The sequence below is a fragment of the Rhamphochromis sp. 'chilingali' genome, assembly GCF_963969265.1.
Source record: "Rhamphochromis sp. 'chilingali' genome assembly, chromosome: 16".
Lineage (NCBI taxonomy): Eukaryota > Metazoa > Chordata > Actinopteri > Cichliformes > Cichlidae > Rhamphochromis > Rhamphochromis sp. 'chilingali'.
In genome coordinates, this window is record NC_137943.1 from 17,804,336 (window position 1) to 17,820,604 (window position 16,269).

The 16,269-nt window shown below is 41.6% G+C and overlaps 1 protein-coding gene across 7 annotated transcripts in view; it reads left to right on the forward strand.

Annotated features, from left to right (window-relative positions):
* Positions 1–2,530: 2,530 nt before the first annotated feature.
* Positions 2,531–16,269, forward strand: part of pbx1a (pre-B-cell leukemia homeobox 1a) — a 53,076-nt gene continuing 39,337 nt past the window's right edge. For 2 of the 7 annotated variants that reach the window (XM_080907558.1, XM_080907557.1), the window contains exons 1-3: positions 2,532–2,675; positions 2,818–3,292; positions 4,099–4,172. In XM_080907558.1, coding sequence (XP_080763684.1) covers positions 3,108–3,292; positions 4,099–4,172 — 259 coding nt within the window. In that variant the 5' untranslated portion in view covers positions 2,532–2,675; positions 2,818–3,107. Of the gene's footprint in view, positions 2,676–2,817; positions 3,293–4,098; positions 4,173–16,269 lie in introns of all 7 variants that reach the window. The other 5 variants (XR_013974636.1, XM_080907559.1, XM_080907556.1 and 2 more) reach the window with 4 other exon arrangements.

The following is a 16,269-nucleotide window of genomic DNA, read 5'->3' on the forward strand; positions in this document are numbered from 1 at the left end:
GATCGATTTCTGTCCGGCCAGTAAAAAAAAAGAAGAAGAACAGACCACACTCCGAGGCACAGAACTGCAGTTTATCCACGTTACAATTTCGATTTTTCAGGCGTTAATGGGAGAAATACTATTGCAAGGCAGCAACTAAATTATTTTGATGATGTATTAATCATCTGATTCATTTCTTGATGAATCATTGGGTCTATGACATGTCAGAAAATAGCTGTCACAGTCAAAAAGTAAATACGACAAAGCAGATACAGTGCCCTTTTTTAATTGCATCTGCTCGTCTTCATTCCTACGGCTCCCAATGTTGAGCTTGTTACTCAAGAAAAGTATGTATTACACATTACATTACTCACCACAGTAATTTGTTACACTACTCATTGCATTACTTTCTCGTCACTCCGTAAAATGACCTGAAATAATGTCTCATTTAGGTATGAACACAAAGCTGACAACACAAGACAAAGATGAAAAAGCCAAGTTGATTCTACTTTAGAAGCATGCTCGGATAGAAATGGAGGCTACAAACATGACTGCTTTTGTTACCTGTCGAAGTTCAGGCTCTGGCTGCGGGGCTGGGGTCGGCATACACTCAGCTTTAAAATCCCTCTCGGTTCTTGACTACTTTAGTGTTAGCATGCTATCTATGCAGTAGCCTTGCAAAGAGCCAAAGTTCTCTCAGCAGCAGGTATTCGTCTTAAAGTTTGCGAGGTTTCGTGTGTGATGCCGCTAAAAACAAAATGAAGCCAATGCGTTGGTGCCAAAAAAAAGTGCAGTTCACCAAATGACCACTTGAGGCTCACTTCAAAGGTGAATCTATCCACACAGGCTTCAAATGGCAAAGTTGAGCTGGAAGAAAAATAAACACATTTAAAGAAAGGTACAAAAAAAATTTATATTGATAGTTTCATTTGCTGTGTCAACTTCATAGTGATTTTTTTAAGCCCTCTTCTTTAATTGCTAAATAAAAATAATAATAAATAACAAACTATCAGTAATTTTCCACCTGAGACCAGGAATGTCAGTTAAGTTTAGTAACTCATAAAGATGACAGGAAAAATAATAGTAATAGTTTTGCAACACATTTACCACAAGAAGTGCTGCAAAAGTCAAAGTGTGCAAATTTGTGAATTTGTGACTTGAGGGGGCACGTTTGAGTGGCTGAGTTGTGGTTGTAAACAGTAAATAAATAAATAGGAGTAAAATTATAGGTTTTCAGCTCTCAGTGTATTTGTGTAAGTATTAGACTACATATTTGTATTTTTTCCCACGTGTAAAACATTTTATTCCACAATTTTGACATTTTATTCAACAAGCCCTCGCATTTTTCAAAACACAAGGTGTTTGGATGAAGACACATCCAAACACCCAACGTACAAACACGGTCAGATATAAGGGCATTTGTTGATACACGACCGACATGCACACATTTTGTGTGAACTTTTGAGGTTTTGAGAAAGCTAAGGTATTAAACTGAGTTTTTGGCAGCTGTTTAAAACAAACTACAGATTCAGTGTCCTGACGGGCTGTTTGGATGCTACATCCTCTGGACTGTGTGTGCAACACAGATGGACCCTGATCAGATGATAAGAGACTTCAACTGCTGGAATAACGACTCAGCAGGGAGCTCCCCATGCAGGGCTTTATTTTTAATTAATGCAATTTTTAATTGGATTTAAAATGGAAATCCAATGACAGAAAGCTGGGCTAGTTCATTCGGTAGCAGCCTACGTTCTGGACTAACAAAATAACCTTTAGCAATATGAAGTGCGCAGGTACCAAGTTAAACTAGTCATAACAGCAGGTGGGTGAAGCAGCTACCAGTAGGAATGAAGGATACCACTGACCAACACAGGAAAGGGTGAGAAATACTGAACTGCCTACATAGCAAAAGCCTAAAAGTCCATCTCAATAAACTGAGGCGGTTTTAGATTATAAAAAGTAATTATTTTGGCCAGCAGTATTACTCCCCAACAGCTGTAAACTGATAGGAAAAATGATCACATTTCTTTTTAATCAATTATCCAGATATTTTATGAGATTCATTTTCTGTTACTGGGTAACTGATGGTTGGAGTAATCTTTATTATATATTATATTATTAAATAGCATTAGCTCTTATTGCTCTCACAAGTAGGCTGTTGTGTTGGATTCCAAAGGAGGAAGGCTGCTAGTTAGACCGCTTTCTGTTACGACTCTTGTGGTCCAATATTCCAACTCAAGACTTGTAAAACGCTTTCCACAAACTGCTCTATGCTCTAATAAATTCATCTTGATTTATTGTTCCTTTGACTGATTACACGGGTGTAAATATTCAGCAGGAAAATATATAGTCCGGATGACAGAGTGTCTTTTCCGAGCACCACCATGCTGTCCTGTTGGGTCAGAGCTCCACTGCCACTCACAATTATTTATTAGGCTACATATGCACCCTCGATCCATCACTGTATTGCCACCCGGTCCGGTCACATCTCTTTATGTTTATTACAGTGTCCCACCTTCCCGAGGAAGATGATTGACGTTTTCGGAGAGGACCGAGGTGGGACTTGCGCGCTTCTTCTTCTCCAATCGTGGCTCGAGGGGCGGAGGCTTTTCATCCACACTCTGATTATGAGTCAGTTACCAGACATAAGCGAAACAATAACAGTTGGTGGTACTTTGTATCCAAAACCTTCAAAGGCAAGTTGAGTCTTTAGCGCGTTTTGGCGCATCAAGCTCTTGAGTATATCGGAGGTTTCATAAGAGGAGCACAACGCTCTCCACTTTTAATCACATTAGGAGCCTTTAATGTTCAATCCTGTTTTTTTTTCCTTCCCTACAGTAGCGGTGCAGGAGTGGCCAAAGCCTAAAGCAGCGATTCAGATCAGATTTCACCTAAACCAGCTGGGAGAGAGACCGAGAGAAAGCGAGAGAGAGGGTTTGTCAGTCTCCCTCCTCCCAAATCCAGAAAAGCTTACCAAGGAAAAAGGAGGAGTGGGCTGGGAGAGAGACACCGAGGAATCCAGAGGAATTTCCGAGGATATTTTCTCTTCTTTCTTTTTTCCTCTCTTCCCCTCTTTGATATTAAAATTTTAAAAGTTGGAGTGGAGGCAGCAGGGACCGTGGTCAAGGATGGACGAGCAGCCTCGGCTGATGCACTCCCACGGGGTAGGCATGGCCGGACACCCCGGCCTGGCGCAGCATATGCAGGATGGCACGGCAGGGACGGACGGAGAGGGAAGAAAGCAGGACATCGGAGATATATTACAGCAAATAATGACCATCACAGACCAAAGCTTAGACGAAGCACAGGCGAGGTGAGGCTTCACAAAACACTTTATTTATTCACGTGAAAATGGAAATATTTGGGATGGAGAGGGGGTGGGGGGGGGGGGAGATCATAACATTGTGGTTCGGATCAAGACTGCCTCTAAATGAAAGCAATTACGCCCACCGAAGTGCCGTGACTGCGCGAAAGCGAAAGAAAGACCCTAAAAACTTGTCACGATTCGTGGTAAATTCTTTGCAAAAACTTTTCTGTCATTTTTTTAAGGTAATATATCGAAACTATAAATGATTGCGTGGCTATATGAGATTGACACGGGGGTGTGTTTTAGCTGTGGAGCACTGAGGCACCTCAGTCAAAGTGAGAGTCTTCTGCCTTGTTACAAAGGAGCTTACATTGTAATCCTATGCTGTAATAACATGTTGCAGATCCCTTTCTATAGCCTGCACTAGCAATAAAATATACATATAGCAAACATTTGAGGCAAGTTGTAGTACCTGAGTGAATTTTATTGGATGCTGCATAGGATAAATCTGTGTTTTCCAAAGATTTGAAGTCATGCATTGTGCATTTAAATTATTTTCAAAAGAATTATACCCACAAAGTATGGATTGATTTTTTTTAACAAATATATTTTTTCCCATGCTTTGGCTCCTGTAAGTTTTATATATTTGCATGCTTTGAAGTACAATCAGCTGAGATATGTTGGGAAAATGTAACCTTTCGGGGATTTCAGCAAGTTCAGTTGTGTTGCCACTTGTTTGAATACTGATTTGGAAAGTGGTGTCCTGTCCCCCCATCCCTCCTTTGTTTTTGTTTTTTTGTTTGTTTTTTTAGAAAACATGCACTCAACTGCCACAGAATGAAACCGGCTCTCTTCAACGTCTTATGTGAAATAAAGGAGAAAACAGGTAAGGTCACTTTTATGGCCAGTTCCTTGTGTGTCAGCATCACTTGTTTTCTTTTCTCTCTTTTTTTGGTGTCTTCTTTTGATCGTTGAAGCATTTTTAAAGAAAAGCAGAGGTCACGGTTATCTAGACTTGACTCTCCCAAACCAGTAAATATGTATTTACATCATGTTTTCTTTCACAAACCTCACTGACACTGGATAGCTCGCTGTCATTGGACATTTGGGCCTCTTTGGGACCGTCTTTCTTTCTTTCTTTCTTTCTTTCTTTCTTTCTTTCTTTCTTTCTTTCTTTCTTTCTCGCTCCTCTCTTCTCTGTTTTCCTTGGCCGAGTTTGATGGTGTTTGCTGAAGTGAGCTGTTTTGCATGCAGAGACAGGTCAGGGGGATTTTCTGTTTATGTTCGCAGCCTGGGTCAAAGTCATGAAAAAGAATGTGTGAATTATTACTCTCTTAACAGCAGATTAAAAGGAGAGCTCCTCACATGATGAAAGCCTGTGACTATTCTCTGAGGCATGTGGCAGAGCGCTGCTTTTGAAGGGGAGGAAATAAAACAAAAGATCCAATATAACCTTATCTGTGAACACAACTTTGAAGCTGTCTGAGATTATTGAGAGAGCCTTGTCACTTTGGCTGCTCGGTTGTCGCGTCGCAGCCATGCAGACAGCTGAGAATAAACACGGGGCTTGTGCTGTATGGAGGCAATGCCGTTTTCATTAATTTAACATGAACTGTTGTTCACTGAAGCTTCACTCTTATGAGTCAGAGTTTGGCACAGCCCCCCCCCTCCAAAAAAAAAAAAAAAAAAAATGAAGGGAGAACGTGTAGACACTTGATTTTCGTCACATTTAAAACGTGAAGCCCATGAGGAAGAAGCTATAGCAGGCTGGGGCCCTGCTTCTAAATTGCAAGGCTTGGAAAAGTGAGAGAGTAATGCCTGGCTCTTTGTAAACTGTCTGGCGTCTCCCCGGGTTCAACCACAGTTCGTTTCCAAAAAGAAGAACAAAGTGACTTGGACCTTTTCCTGGCTTTTCCCCCCTGCCTCTCCTCTCTTCCCACCGTTCTTGGCAACCAGGATTTCACAGGGCTTCTGACGAGAGAGGCTCCCCCCAGACTGCAAATTGCCCTCCCCTCCGCTTAGCACCAAGTTTGGAAAAGGAACATAATTCAATTCAATGTGGATTACATTTTCTCTCTCTCGCTCTCTTTTTTTTAATGCATCGGATCAGTTATTTTTACTTAAAATGTGGCTGGGGAACATTTCTCCCAAACCACAAATCAGCGAGCTCTAAATAGCTACATTGTTTTGATGGCGACAGAACGACGTATAAAAAGTTAAGAATAACCCAAGCAATTTGTGAGGGAATCAAGAGTGAATGGCTGCCTCTCTGTGTCCTCCCTGTCTGCGTTTGAAGAGCTGAGCCGCGGCTCATCTTCGCCCATAGGAGGTTTGTGCAGACGAAACTGAAAATCCTTTCACTGCAGTGACAGAGAAAATGACTCAAACCTTCACCATGGCATTTACAGCCAAATGTGCTGAGTGCAGTGTATGCGAGCGGAGTACAGCCTGTAATTTGTCAGCCTTTTTTATATTCTTTATAAAGAGTCAGCTTCTCCCTGCTTTTTACACTGTTGCAGTGAGAGTGTCTGCGAGAAGAAGAGCGAGCAGGGGGCGATGAGTACAGCAGGGCAGATTTGAAGCAACGCTTTCTCCTCGACCTTTAACTGAAGAGAGGAAGTGTTTTTTCTCCTTCTTCTTTACGTCATCTATAGGTGCTGCATGTTCACGTGTCTGTGTGTGTGTGTGTCTTGTACGCGCCTCTTCTTTGTGGTGCGAGTGTTGACAGCAGCAATATGGGACATTAGAGCAGTGAGGTGTCCATTGGCAAGCAGCTGACAAACAAGGCAGGAGCACATGCCAATAGCAGGCCTTAACTGATGACCTCACACACCCCCACACCCTGTTTATTTGCGCAGGGGTCGTTCCTGTGTCACAGATTTAGAGTATTTAGCAAGCTTAAACAAGCTCAGGTTCACACGCTGGCCGATGGAAAAGCAGCGACAGAGATTTGTGTTACGACTTACAGTCGTACCTTTCGACACCGGGGTTGTTTGGCCCGTCTTCTGTCCCCTCTCGCCTTTTTTCTTTTTTTAAACTATCATCATTGTTTCTGCAGTTCCTGAGAGCACTTAGAATTTGTTTTCCTGTGCTTGCTTCACATCCTGTGAAGAGAACCGGAGAGCGTCTTTGTTTGTGTGGAACCATTACGGCGAGACAAGCTGGCACGTACAGGTTGACTAAGTAAGAGAAGCCAGCCACCAAGTCAGTGTTTCTGGGTGTCAGATTTCAGGCCTACGCTCTCCCTCTCTCACTCTCTGTCTATCTGTGGGCCTGCGACCGTTTCGTCAGGCCACTCTTGTCAGCAGCCTCACATTACTCCCATGCAGGCTCGGGTCAGATGGCGAGCTCCTGCATGACTAATGTGATCAGACGGATAATGCATTACGCCGCTTGAACTTATCAAAGCTGGAGACCTGCTGAATCAGTCCATCCCGCTAAGTGCCACCCTCCGCTCTCAACCCCCCCTCCTCCCCATGCATGTGCCGCTAATTGGACGTGTACACACAATTTAGATATTCACAGTGGTGTTGATCTGGTCACTTTGGAGGTGTCATGAACTCTTGAGCAAATGTTGTTCTTTCAGTGTCAAGAAGGCGGCTTTTGTTTTGATGGCTCAAGAGTACTCTTTGATAGTAGAGATGCACAGATCAAGCAGCCAGGCACAGATTTTCAGTGTTCTCAGTCCAGACCTGATTCGTTGCATGTAAAACTTGGGCACAGTGGCACAGGCAAAAAGTGGTGTGTGCACTTTGGGGGGACAATCAGAAAAACTTTAGTGAGAACAAACTTTAATCAGACACTTAAATCCCCCCTGAACATGGTTATTTTAAAGAAGCTAACAAAGGTAAAGTGGTTAAAGCTAATGAGCCTCAGTATGAGCAAAGGATAGTTACTTTGGGGATGAGTAATAAATAAAAAAGGGTTCAAGTCCTGTTATCTGGTGAATTTATAAACTTTTTACAAAATGATGTAAGGACTTGATTTTTGTCTTGCGATATAAATGTGTTGCACCTGCTTTTGTAAAATATGTCAGGTAAAGGTGGGTGCACAGCGACTTACTGTCGGGTTATTATTTGTACCTCATTTTGGTAGCATAACACTTTGTTTTCAGAGTAGTTTATTAAGCAAGAGAAAATCTGTAACTTACTGCAGTTTGAGGTAAACTTTAAAGTTTACTAATTTTATTATGAAAATAATGTTTTACATTGTAGAAAAGCTGATTTTTGGTTCTATATGTTGTCAGTTAGAGTTCTTAGAAACTATATGATAGTTTAACCAATAATACCGGCTGGACCAAATGGTCTCTAACAACCCAACAACTGGTGGCTGCCAATGTGTAATTCAGATTATATGGGATTGTTTTTGTTTTAACCTTAAAAAAACAGTCTAATGGATTGAAACAAAACAGCAAAACGAGGACACACTGCAGCCTGTAAATGACCAGGTGAGATGAGTAGCAACTGATAGCATACTTAGCATTAGCTTGGTAATCATACCAATGAGAATCTCCATCAGCATCTCTGTGCAGGAAAACACACCAACTTGTGTTTACCAAGCTTTTAATTAAGGAAGCAGAGCACTGGAAAAAAAAAAAAGTGTAACACTGAGCAGTAGACTTAGTCAGTCCCCAATAGATGACATATTTGTCCAATGCCATCACTGCAAAATCCAGATGGGATAAGGCAGCATATCCAGATGTTTTGTTTTGTTTGATCAGCTGTTGAAAATATGTATTATTTACCATGAAAAACAGCAAAGCTTCTTAATGCAGTAGGTGAAGCCAACAAGAGTTGGCATTTTGCTTAAATAAATGAGTGAAACGAATAAGTGATCATATTCAGTAACATCAGTATAGCAGTAAATAGCAGTATTGAGCATCATGGATCCTGACTTTGACTGTTCACTAATTACTAATCAAATAAGTGGTGTCAGATCTGCTTTGCTTGACTGAAATAAGCCCAAAGGTGCACGGCGATAATGTCAAATTACCGTTTTCTGTAACATTAGCGTTAAACACTTGGAGAGGTACTGGTTGGGCTCAATTCAGCCGTGGATAAACTGGTCACTATGGCTCCCAGTCCTGCAGTTTTTCAGTATTTAATTGACATGGCTGTCCATGATGAGTTCAGGGGTTAGTGTTGCCTCTCTTTGTTACCCTCCTCTCATCTCCAGTGACAGATGGAGGCATTAGTCTCCAATGTGGCGCTGTCCTGAAACTAATGGCTATGTCCTTGGTTTCCCCGCGCTAGCTGGGAGACTGTATATCTGTCCCCGGCTTGGAAGTGCCGAAGCAGCAGTTTATCCCCCTATGTTTTAGTTTCCACGGAAATAAGGCTGAACAGGACTCTGCCTGTTCTCTCATAAATAACTTCAAATAAATAACTTCAAAATGTGTGCGAAGTTTTCCCGAGAAAAATATTGCCTGGCTTTGATTTATGCATTTATCGGAAAACTCTTCCTCTACTTACCAGAAATGTTCGTCTAAGTGAATAATAATAAACATGTAGTATATTTTTATAAGTATAGTCGGAGAGGGGATGTGCTGACTGTCAGTTTATCTTTGCTTTTGAAGTGAGTTATGACATGTGTAAATAGACCGGACTCCCTTTTATTCACTGGCATTTCCTCTATATTCATATTTATGCTCACTACATATTCACTTCAGGGGCAACAGCAAGTATTTTTGCTGTTTCCTGTCCTCTGATATAAACTCACTTGCAATTAGGACAGCTAATATATTATGCAAATGTTGACTGGCTTAATTGAGACATGTTAATCATGTTTTAAGAGGCTAATTACAGCCCTGTATATGTGAGGTGGGAGTTGTAATTAGCCGTGATAACAGATCTGGCTGTAGAATGGTCATATTCTGTGTGTCGATGTATGGGAAGGGTGTGTGTCTGTGTGTGAGATATAGGTATGTTGCTGGGCTTGTTATATGTTTGCTTTCACTCCTTATTTTTACAGACCTCTCGCCCTCTTCAGCACACAAAAACAATGATAATGTGTGTTTACCTTTCCACTGTTTTTGTCCTCTTTACGTAGTCACAAGTTAAACTGGCGTCCACGTCTGTTTGCTTCACCTTCGCTGAAAGGGCAATAGGGACAGAAAGACGGAGCTATCGGCTCACCTATCCAAGAGAAATATGAATTCATTGCGTCTCTTTCTATAGTTTGTTTCCTGCACTTTTCAGTCTGGTTATCTGATGCAGCAGCGCTGACCATTCTGCACGCCGGGCTTTTATTCAAGACTGTGTTCTTAGTTTTCTGACAGAGATCATATTCAGATCCATTACGCTAAGAATGCCTTCCCACTTATCGAATATAAAATTGCTTTAGAGAGGAAATTTGCTCTATGGCAGAGTGGAGTTTCTTTTTTATCAGATGTTTGTCTCTAGAGCAGCTTTTAGTGTCTACAAAACAGCTCTGGTGACATTATTGCAACTGCAATTGCCTCACCCATTGTTTTTGTTATTGGTGCTGTTTGGATTTGATTGGATTTTCCACAGTCTCATGGAATTGCTTCACGCAGCGTGACTGGCAAACGCATATATCCTCATACTGTTGGTGTTGAAACACCTGCAGATCTTATTATTGATATGTTCATGGGGCTCTAACCATACACTCCTACCTTTGAATTATACTGGGGGGTTTTTTGGCCTTTTTTTTAAATACCTTTCATATATTTTCTTGTGCCAAAAAATGTAAGTTATAACATATTCAGATTTTCTTGATGGAGGTGTGTTTTCCTGGCACCCTGCCACTAAAATGTAAGTGGTGTGTAGGCAGCATGCTGGGGTCGTACAAAGGACCCCCTGACTTCGATGAACAGTCAAACATAAAATGGCAAGCACTCTTCCCTGGCTGACTTAGTAAAAATGACACAAATTAATACATGCTGCTTAAACAGGACCAAGATTAATGGTTGCCTTTCGCAGCGGCTTAGATCCACTGTCAGTCGCTGCTCGCTGCCCAGATGGAATCAACACCAATCAATGAGGCTGCCTGACTCTCACTAGATATCTGCTTAGGATGCTGAGTGGTTCACACACACACACACACACACACACACACACACACACACACACACACACACACACACACACACACACACACATTTAAATATGTACTGTACATCCACACACAGCTATTCGATGCGGTACTCTTGTGTCTCTCCTCAACATTTCTTCGGATAAACTCGTGGGCATATATTGTGTTACTTCCCATACAGTGTGACGTTCAATCAGGTGCCACAAAGTCAGATGGGGGAGAGCAGTGAGGCTGATGGCTCAGTAGTGATTGGATGTTTCAATTACTGATAGTAATGCCATGGTGTAGTGAGTCATGCAGTGCAGATAGCACCATTTATTTTAATCAGGACAGGGGAGAGATGGGTGTGGATGTGTCTCCCTCATTTCAGAGTTTCACATTTAGATGCAGGGGAGTGTGTGCTCTCTTTCTCTCGCTCTATCTTTCTCTCTCTTTATGTCACACACAAACACTCGCACACAACCGTGCACACATGCACATGCTCAGGTGGATTGAGAGTGGAGGAGAGGTTGCCGTGGGTAACGCATAGCGACAAGGTACTCTCTCGGTGAGCTATTCTAATTTATGTTAATAAACCTCGCCTGTGCCGTGAGAGACAAAAGGGGCCACAGATGAGCCTTGGTAACCTCGGCACCTTCGCTGGAAGGAAAGGCACAGACAAAGAACAATGCAGACACACACACGCACACACACACAAAAAAGCAGAGAAGAGATATTGAACTGTAGAGAAAGACACAAATACTGTGGCGGAGAGCGATGATAAATTTAGCCACACAAAGAGTTGTTTTTGTGGCTGCAAAATCAAACAGTCTCTTGCTGGCAATCTTCAGTGCGGTGTACGGTATGTACTATTTCTGCGCGCGTGTCACAGTGTGTGTTGCAGGGGCAGAAACAGGCAGGCAGGCTGTCTCTGGGGATTGTTGCTGCTAATTCCGTGGGGCCTATAGAGACGCGGGGTTCCTGCAGTTTTTGGATCACTTCCCTTGGCAAATGTGACACCACAGGTAGCATTTAGCACAGTGGGGCGAGAGCACGGATGTTAGCACAGGTCAGCACTTGGCCTAGCCACCTGGCAGTGTAAATACCATCTCTGAGAGTAAGATAAGGGCCCTTAAGCCTGCTTCTGAAGGAGGCAGGCAAAAAAGGGAAACCTCAACATGCAGGATTTTTTTCAAAAAAGGGTGTTAGAGTGAAAGATTTTTTTTTTTGTTAGAAAGAAATACATTAATGCCACTCGTGTCATATAAAATGTCGTTAAACTCAAATTACATTAGAAGCAGCGCCGATTTTCTCAATCGTCAGCAGGTTTGACTCAACGTTTTATCTTAATCTGTTTTGTGTAGATATCCGTTGCCTCGTTGCTATTATATGTTTTCAGCGTGAAAACTAACCAAACCATTTTCTGTTTGGTTAAATATGTACCCAATTTTCGCAGTAACAGCCATGAGGATTGATAATGCGGTGATGCTTCCTTGCTGCTTCCCTGTACAGTAAAAAATCTGTATCCCCTACCCAAAGAGTGAAAGCTGTGGATTTCCACTGTGCCTTCTGTCTGCCAGCTTGCCTTTGGCGATGTTAGTTCTGGACAGTTAACTCCTACTGAAATTATGTTAATTGCTGTCATTTTCTTTTTTCTACTTGAGCATAATCAGCAAATTATATACTTCTGTTCATTTATTACCGAGCCGCTCCTAACGGAGTTTTTACCCTTCAAAAGATTAAAAGTTAGGAGGTAGTTTGCTCTTATGATTTGTGTATATTCATGCGGGTTTATGGGTATTTTTATGCTATTAGCAATTTGTTATTTTCTGTATCAGTTTGTAATTGCATCAGCTGTTCTGGGCCATAAAAGTTGTCTTAATGCTCCGAATGTGGTGTGAACGCTGTGCTAGTGACACCTGAGAAGTGCTTGTGCTGGAGCCTATCGAAACATAACTTGTGTAAGGTTTATATCGTTTTAATCTTTGTTTGACAGTTTGCCAGTGTGATGCTTTTGTGTTGTTTTGGCAATACTGCCACCCTGGATGCCATCATGCCGCAAGGTTGTTTTTGGCATTGTTACAAAAGTTTCAGGTGTTCACGCACTTAGTATGGAGGAACAAACATAAACATCTTATTCCTGCAGCTGGTGCAGGACTCCTAACTGGTACCAGAAAAAGAGAAAAGAATCACACCTGCACTGTTCTCTGCACCGTCTACCTGTTAAATACAGAACTGATTTGAAGATCCTTTTATTTGAATAGGTTGACACCTGGGTACATTTCAAATCTTCCCTGTCTCTACTCTCCTTCTGGGTCTCTCATATCCTCAGAAGAACTGCATTTTAACTGTTCCACCATCATGGTTAGTGGGTAAGGCTGACTTTAAGTTGGAGCAGCAGCCCACAATTGCTGGACAAGCTTTCCAATTACAATCAAAGGTTTGCTCTTTGTTGGTGCTTTTAAGATGAAGACTTGCTGGCTTTCAATGGTCTTTTGTAGTTTTTATTGGTCTTTAGTAGTTTTAGTATTTTGGCACTGATGATCACAGTGTATGTATGTTCCCTAACTCTTCCTAGATGCAATTATTCTGGATAAAACGAAGGATATAAACTATATACTTACAGTTTACGACATTATTTAGGAAATATTTAAAATCATAATCTTGGTTACTAGGATTATTGACATTTGTATAACTTCTGGGAGACATTTAAAATGCATTTTTAAACATTCAAATCCTTACAAATTATATATGTAGTAGCTGATCTCAAAATGAAAGGTGACATGGCATTTAACTGGGGGAACAACTAAGCTGTAGTGCCTCTGCACCTCACTGTACAATACCTTGTGCAATACTTTTTGTAAATAGTCAACAGTGCAATAGACTCAATACTTGAAATGTGCAATTCACTTGTATTTTTATTTTTTATTCCTATTTATTCTATTTATCCCCTTTGTATATTTTATTTATATTTGTCTCTGTATTTATATATGTGTGTGTGTGTGTGTGTGTGTGTGTGTGTGTGTGTGTGTGTGTGTGTGTGTGTGTGTGTGTGTGTGTGTGTGTGTGTGTATATATAACAGTTCTGTAACTGTAACTTTGGTCGTTGCTGTGCTTTTTTTGGAAGTCGAATTTCCCAGAGGAACCCACCCGAGGGATTAATAAAGTTCTATCTTATCTCTTATCTTAACTGGTACAATTGTACATTGTACCTGCCTGAAACAGGTATCTCTTGTAACGAGTCTCAATGGGAATACCTGTTTAAATAAAAGCTAAATAAAAATTTTGAAAGAAATTACAGGAACATTACATTACGTGTACATTTTTGATACTGTGGGTACTTTACATGTGCACGCTGTTGTTACGAATATGTGTAAATAAGTGTTCATCAAACACTGAAACTGTGCATCTCATACAATAAAAAGTGTAGCTTACAAAAAGAAAAATACCTGTATGTATTTATTATTCATTTGTTTGGTGTTCGTGAACAGCCGTTTGTTGCTGTCTCTCTATGAAGATAAAAAGAATGACATGATAAATTAACTTGCACATCTGTGTTTTCACATATCTGTGTGAATAAACGTCACAGGCAGTAAAAGCTAGCAAAAACCTCCAGTATAAGTCTAATTACCACTTAAGTTACCTTATAGGTACGGGTAGGCCTGAAGGTTAGGGGTAGATGCTCTGATGTCACTCTCTGGGTGTAGTCAGCTTGACTTCATTTGAAGAATTATAGGAATCTTCCCATTGTGTGCATTATTAATTACTCTTATTTTCATGTCTAGGTTTATGGACTACCCTTTCGAAATCCCTCACTTTCTATGTGCACACATACACACAGGCATGGCCTCTGCTGTTACAGGAAGGCAAACTGTGTTAGTTTAACCTAACAAGACCTCTCGTTTTTACGTTAAACTAGGTCACGTGACACAAAGACAAGTAATATTAGACATGCATTTATTACCACTTCATTGAATAAGTTTCAGTGAGTGAGCGTACATGGATAATTTATTTTCAGACTTCCCTGAGGCAGACCGCATGACAGTATGTGCAGGTTCCCCCACGCCATGTTGTAAAAGGAGGATTTTAGTGCTTTCTCGCCGATGCTTTCACGAGTCGTTCACAAGATATGAAGCAACGACCCCGTGACTCCGCGCATGCCTCTCACGCCTTCAGGGGAGCAGCTCTTCTTCTAATATTTTTTATTTGGCTTTGCTGCCACCACCTTGCAGCCTGTTTTATTGGATTTTATTGATGTCCTTCAGCACCATGTTTAGCAGTCTCCTCCCCTAAACACATAAAATTCCTTTATGTTCCTATTACTTGAGTTTATGAAGAGCGTCTTCTCCCACCTCCCTCCCGATAAGATCATATTGATAGATTGATATTGGGAGAGCTGTAGTGTGATAAAGGCGTGGGGGTTAAGAGCTTCTTGGATAGTTTAACCTTGATAAAACAGTTGTTTCAGTGAGGCTGATTTTGCCCCATCCGTCTTCATCCGTCAGGGCCCCTCTGAAGTATGCAAATGAAGGCAGTAGAGGGAAGCGCCGTGTGCGGTTAAATGGGGCGTTGCGAATGTGCGGTGTACCGCGCAGACGGGGTGATACTACTTACTGTCCAAATTTAGTGTGTCTCTTCTGAAACACCCCACCCCCTTCCTTTTTTTTGGTCTGCCTTTCGAGAATATATACACCCTGAGAGCTACTGTGGCCTCTCGTAAAATGATTGCAGCTGTGACAGAAGCAAATCACTTGGCCCTTTTTTTTAACGTTGTTTAAAATATATGTTATTATAGATTTTAGTGTTTTTGAGCAGGGCGTTAGCCCTTTATTTGTGACTCGTACCTGCATTTACATGTTGCAGCGGGTTTTACTGCATGCTCCAGCCATACATTTTTAGAGTATGGCTGTTTACCGTGGTAATTAGTGAGTCTGGAGGTGTAAGGGTAATGATCTTTGTGATAATAACTGTTTATGCCTTAACACTGCTCTCCATTCACAGTTTATGTTGCTCAGGCAGCTTCATTTGCCTGATTAGTTTTGTACCTACTCAGCAGCATTAGGGATGGGGTTTTTTTCTGTGTGTGTGCGTGTGTTTGATTCTCTCATTTATCTCGCGTGTCAGCATATTGATCGATTCCCCTGCTCACTCATTATTTTGTTCTGTTCTTCACAACTCATTTTCAGAAAGGGGGGCCAGCCCCAAGGCCACAAACAGATACCGTGTCTCCTCGTTGCTGTCTGACTAGCCACCACACGCATAAAGCTGTCAATCAGGAGCTCTCCTGCCTGCCCTTTGTTATGGAACGCCAGCTCTGTGGGTGGGTCCTCTGGGTGATAGATGGTTTTGAGAGCCTATCGGACTGCAAGAAGCATCCATCTCTGTCTGGAGCCTGTTAAACAAGCTTGGGAAAGCAGCCATGTAGTCCTAACCACCACTGGCCTCCACTAAAAACCCCCATTAACATTAATGAAGGATAGCTTTAAAAGTTCTCCAGTAATAGGCTTGAATTGGATTTATGAGTCAGATAGTTTGCCAGAGAGTACGTCATGAAAAATGTCACTGCTAGATAAATGGAAATGAGTGTTTGAAAGGTCTCGGGACACTGTTTCAGCGAGGATTTCAGCTCAGCTTTGAAACTTTTTTTCCCCTCTCACCCCTCAATCATTTCCCCCTCCAGCTCTAAAATCAAGCTGCAGCTTCGGTGGCTGTGAGGGAAAGCGAGGTGTTTGATGTTTTAAGTCACTGCAGAGATAAAGCTGCTCGACTTACACTCAGTGCCTCTGCTTCTAGTGGGGGGAAAAAATAAGTTCTTAATACTTTTTTTAAAGGCCTTTCATCCCAGGTGGCACTGGCCATTTCAATATCTTGCAACTACCACTTTACCTGTCTGCAAGGTCCCTATAGATGGCTGATGTGAAACTGCCATTAGCCAGCCAATTCCTCAGCCA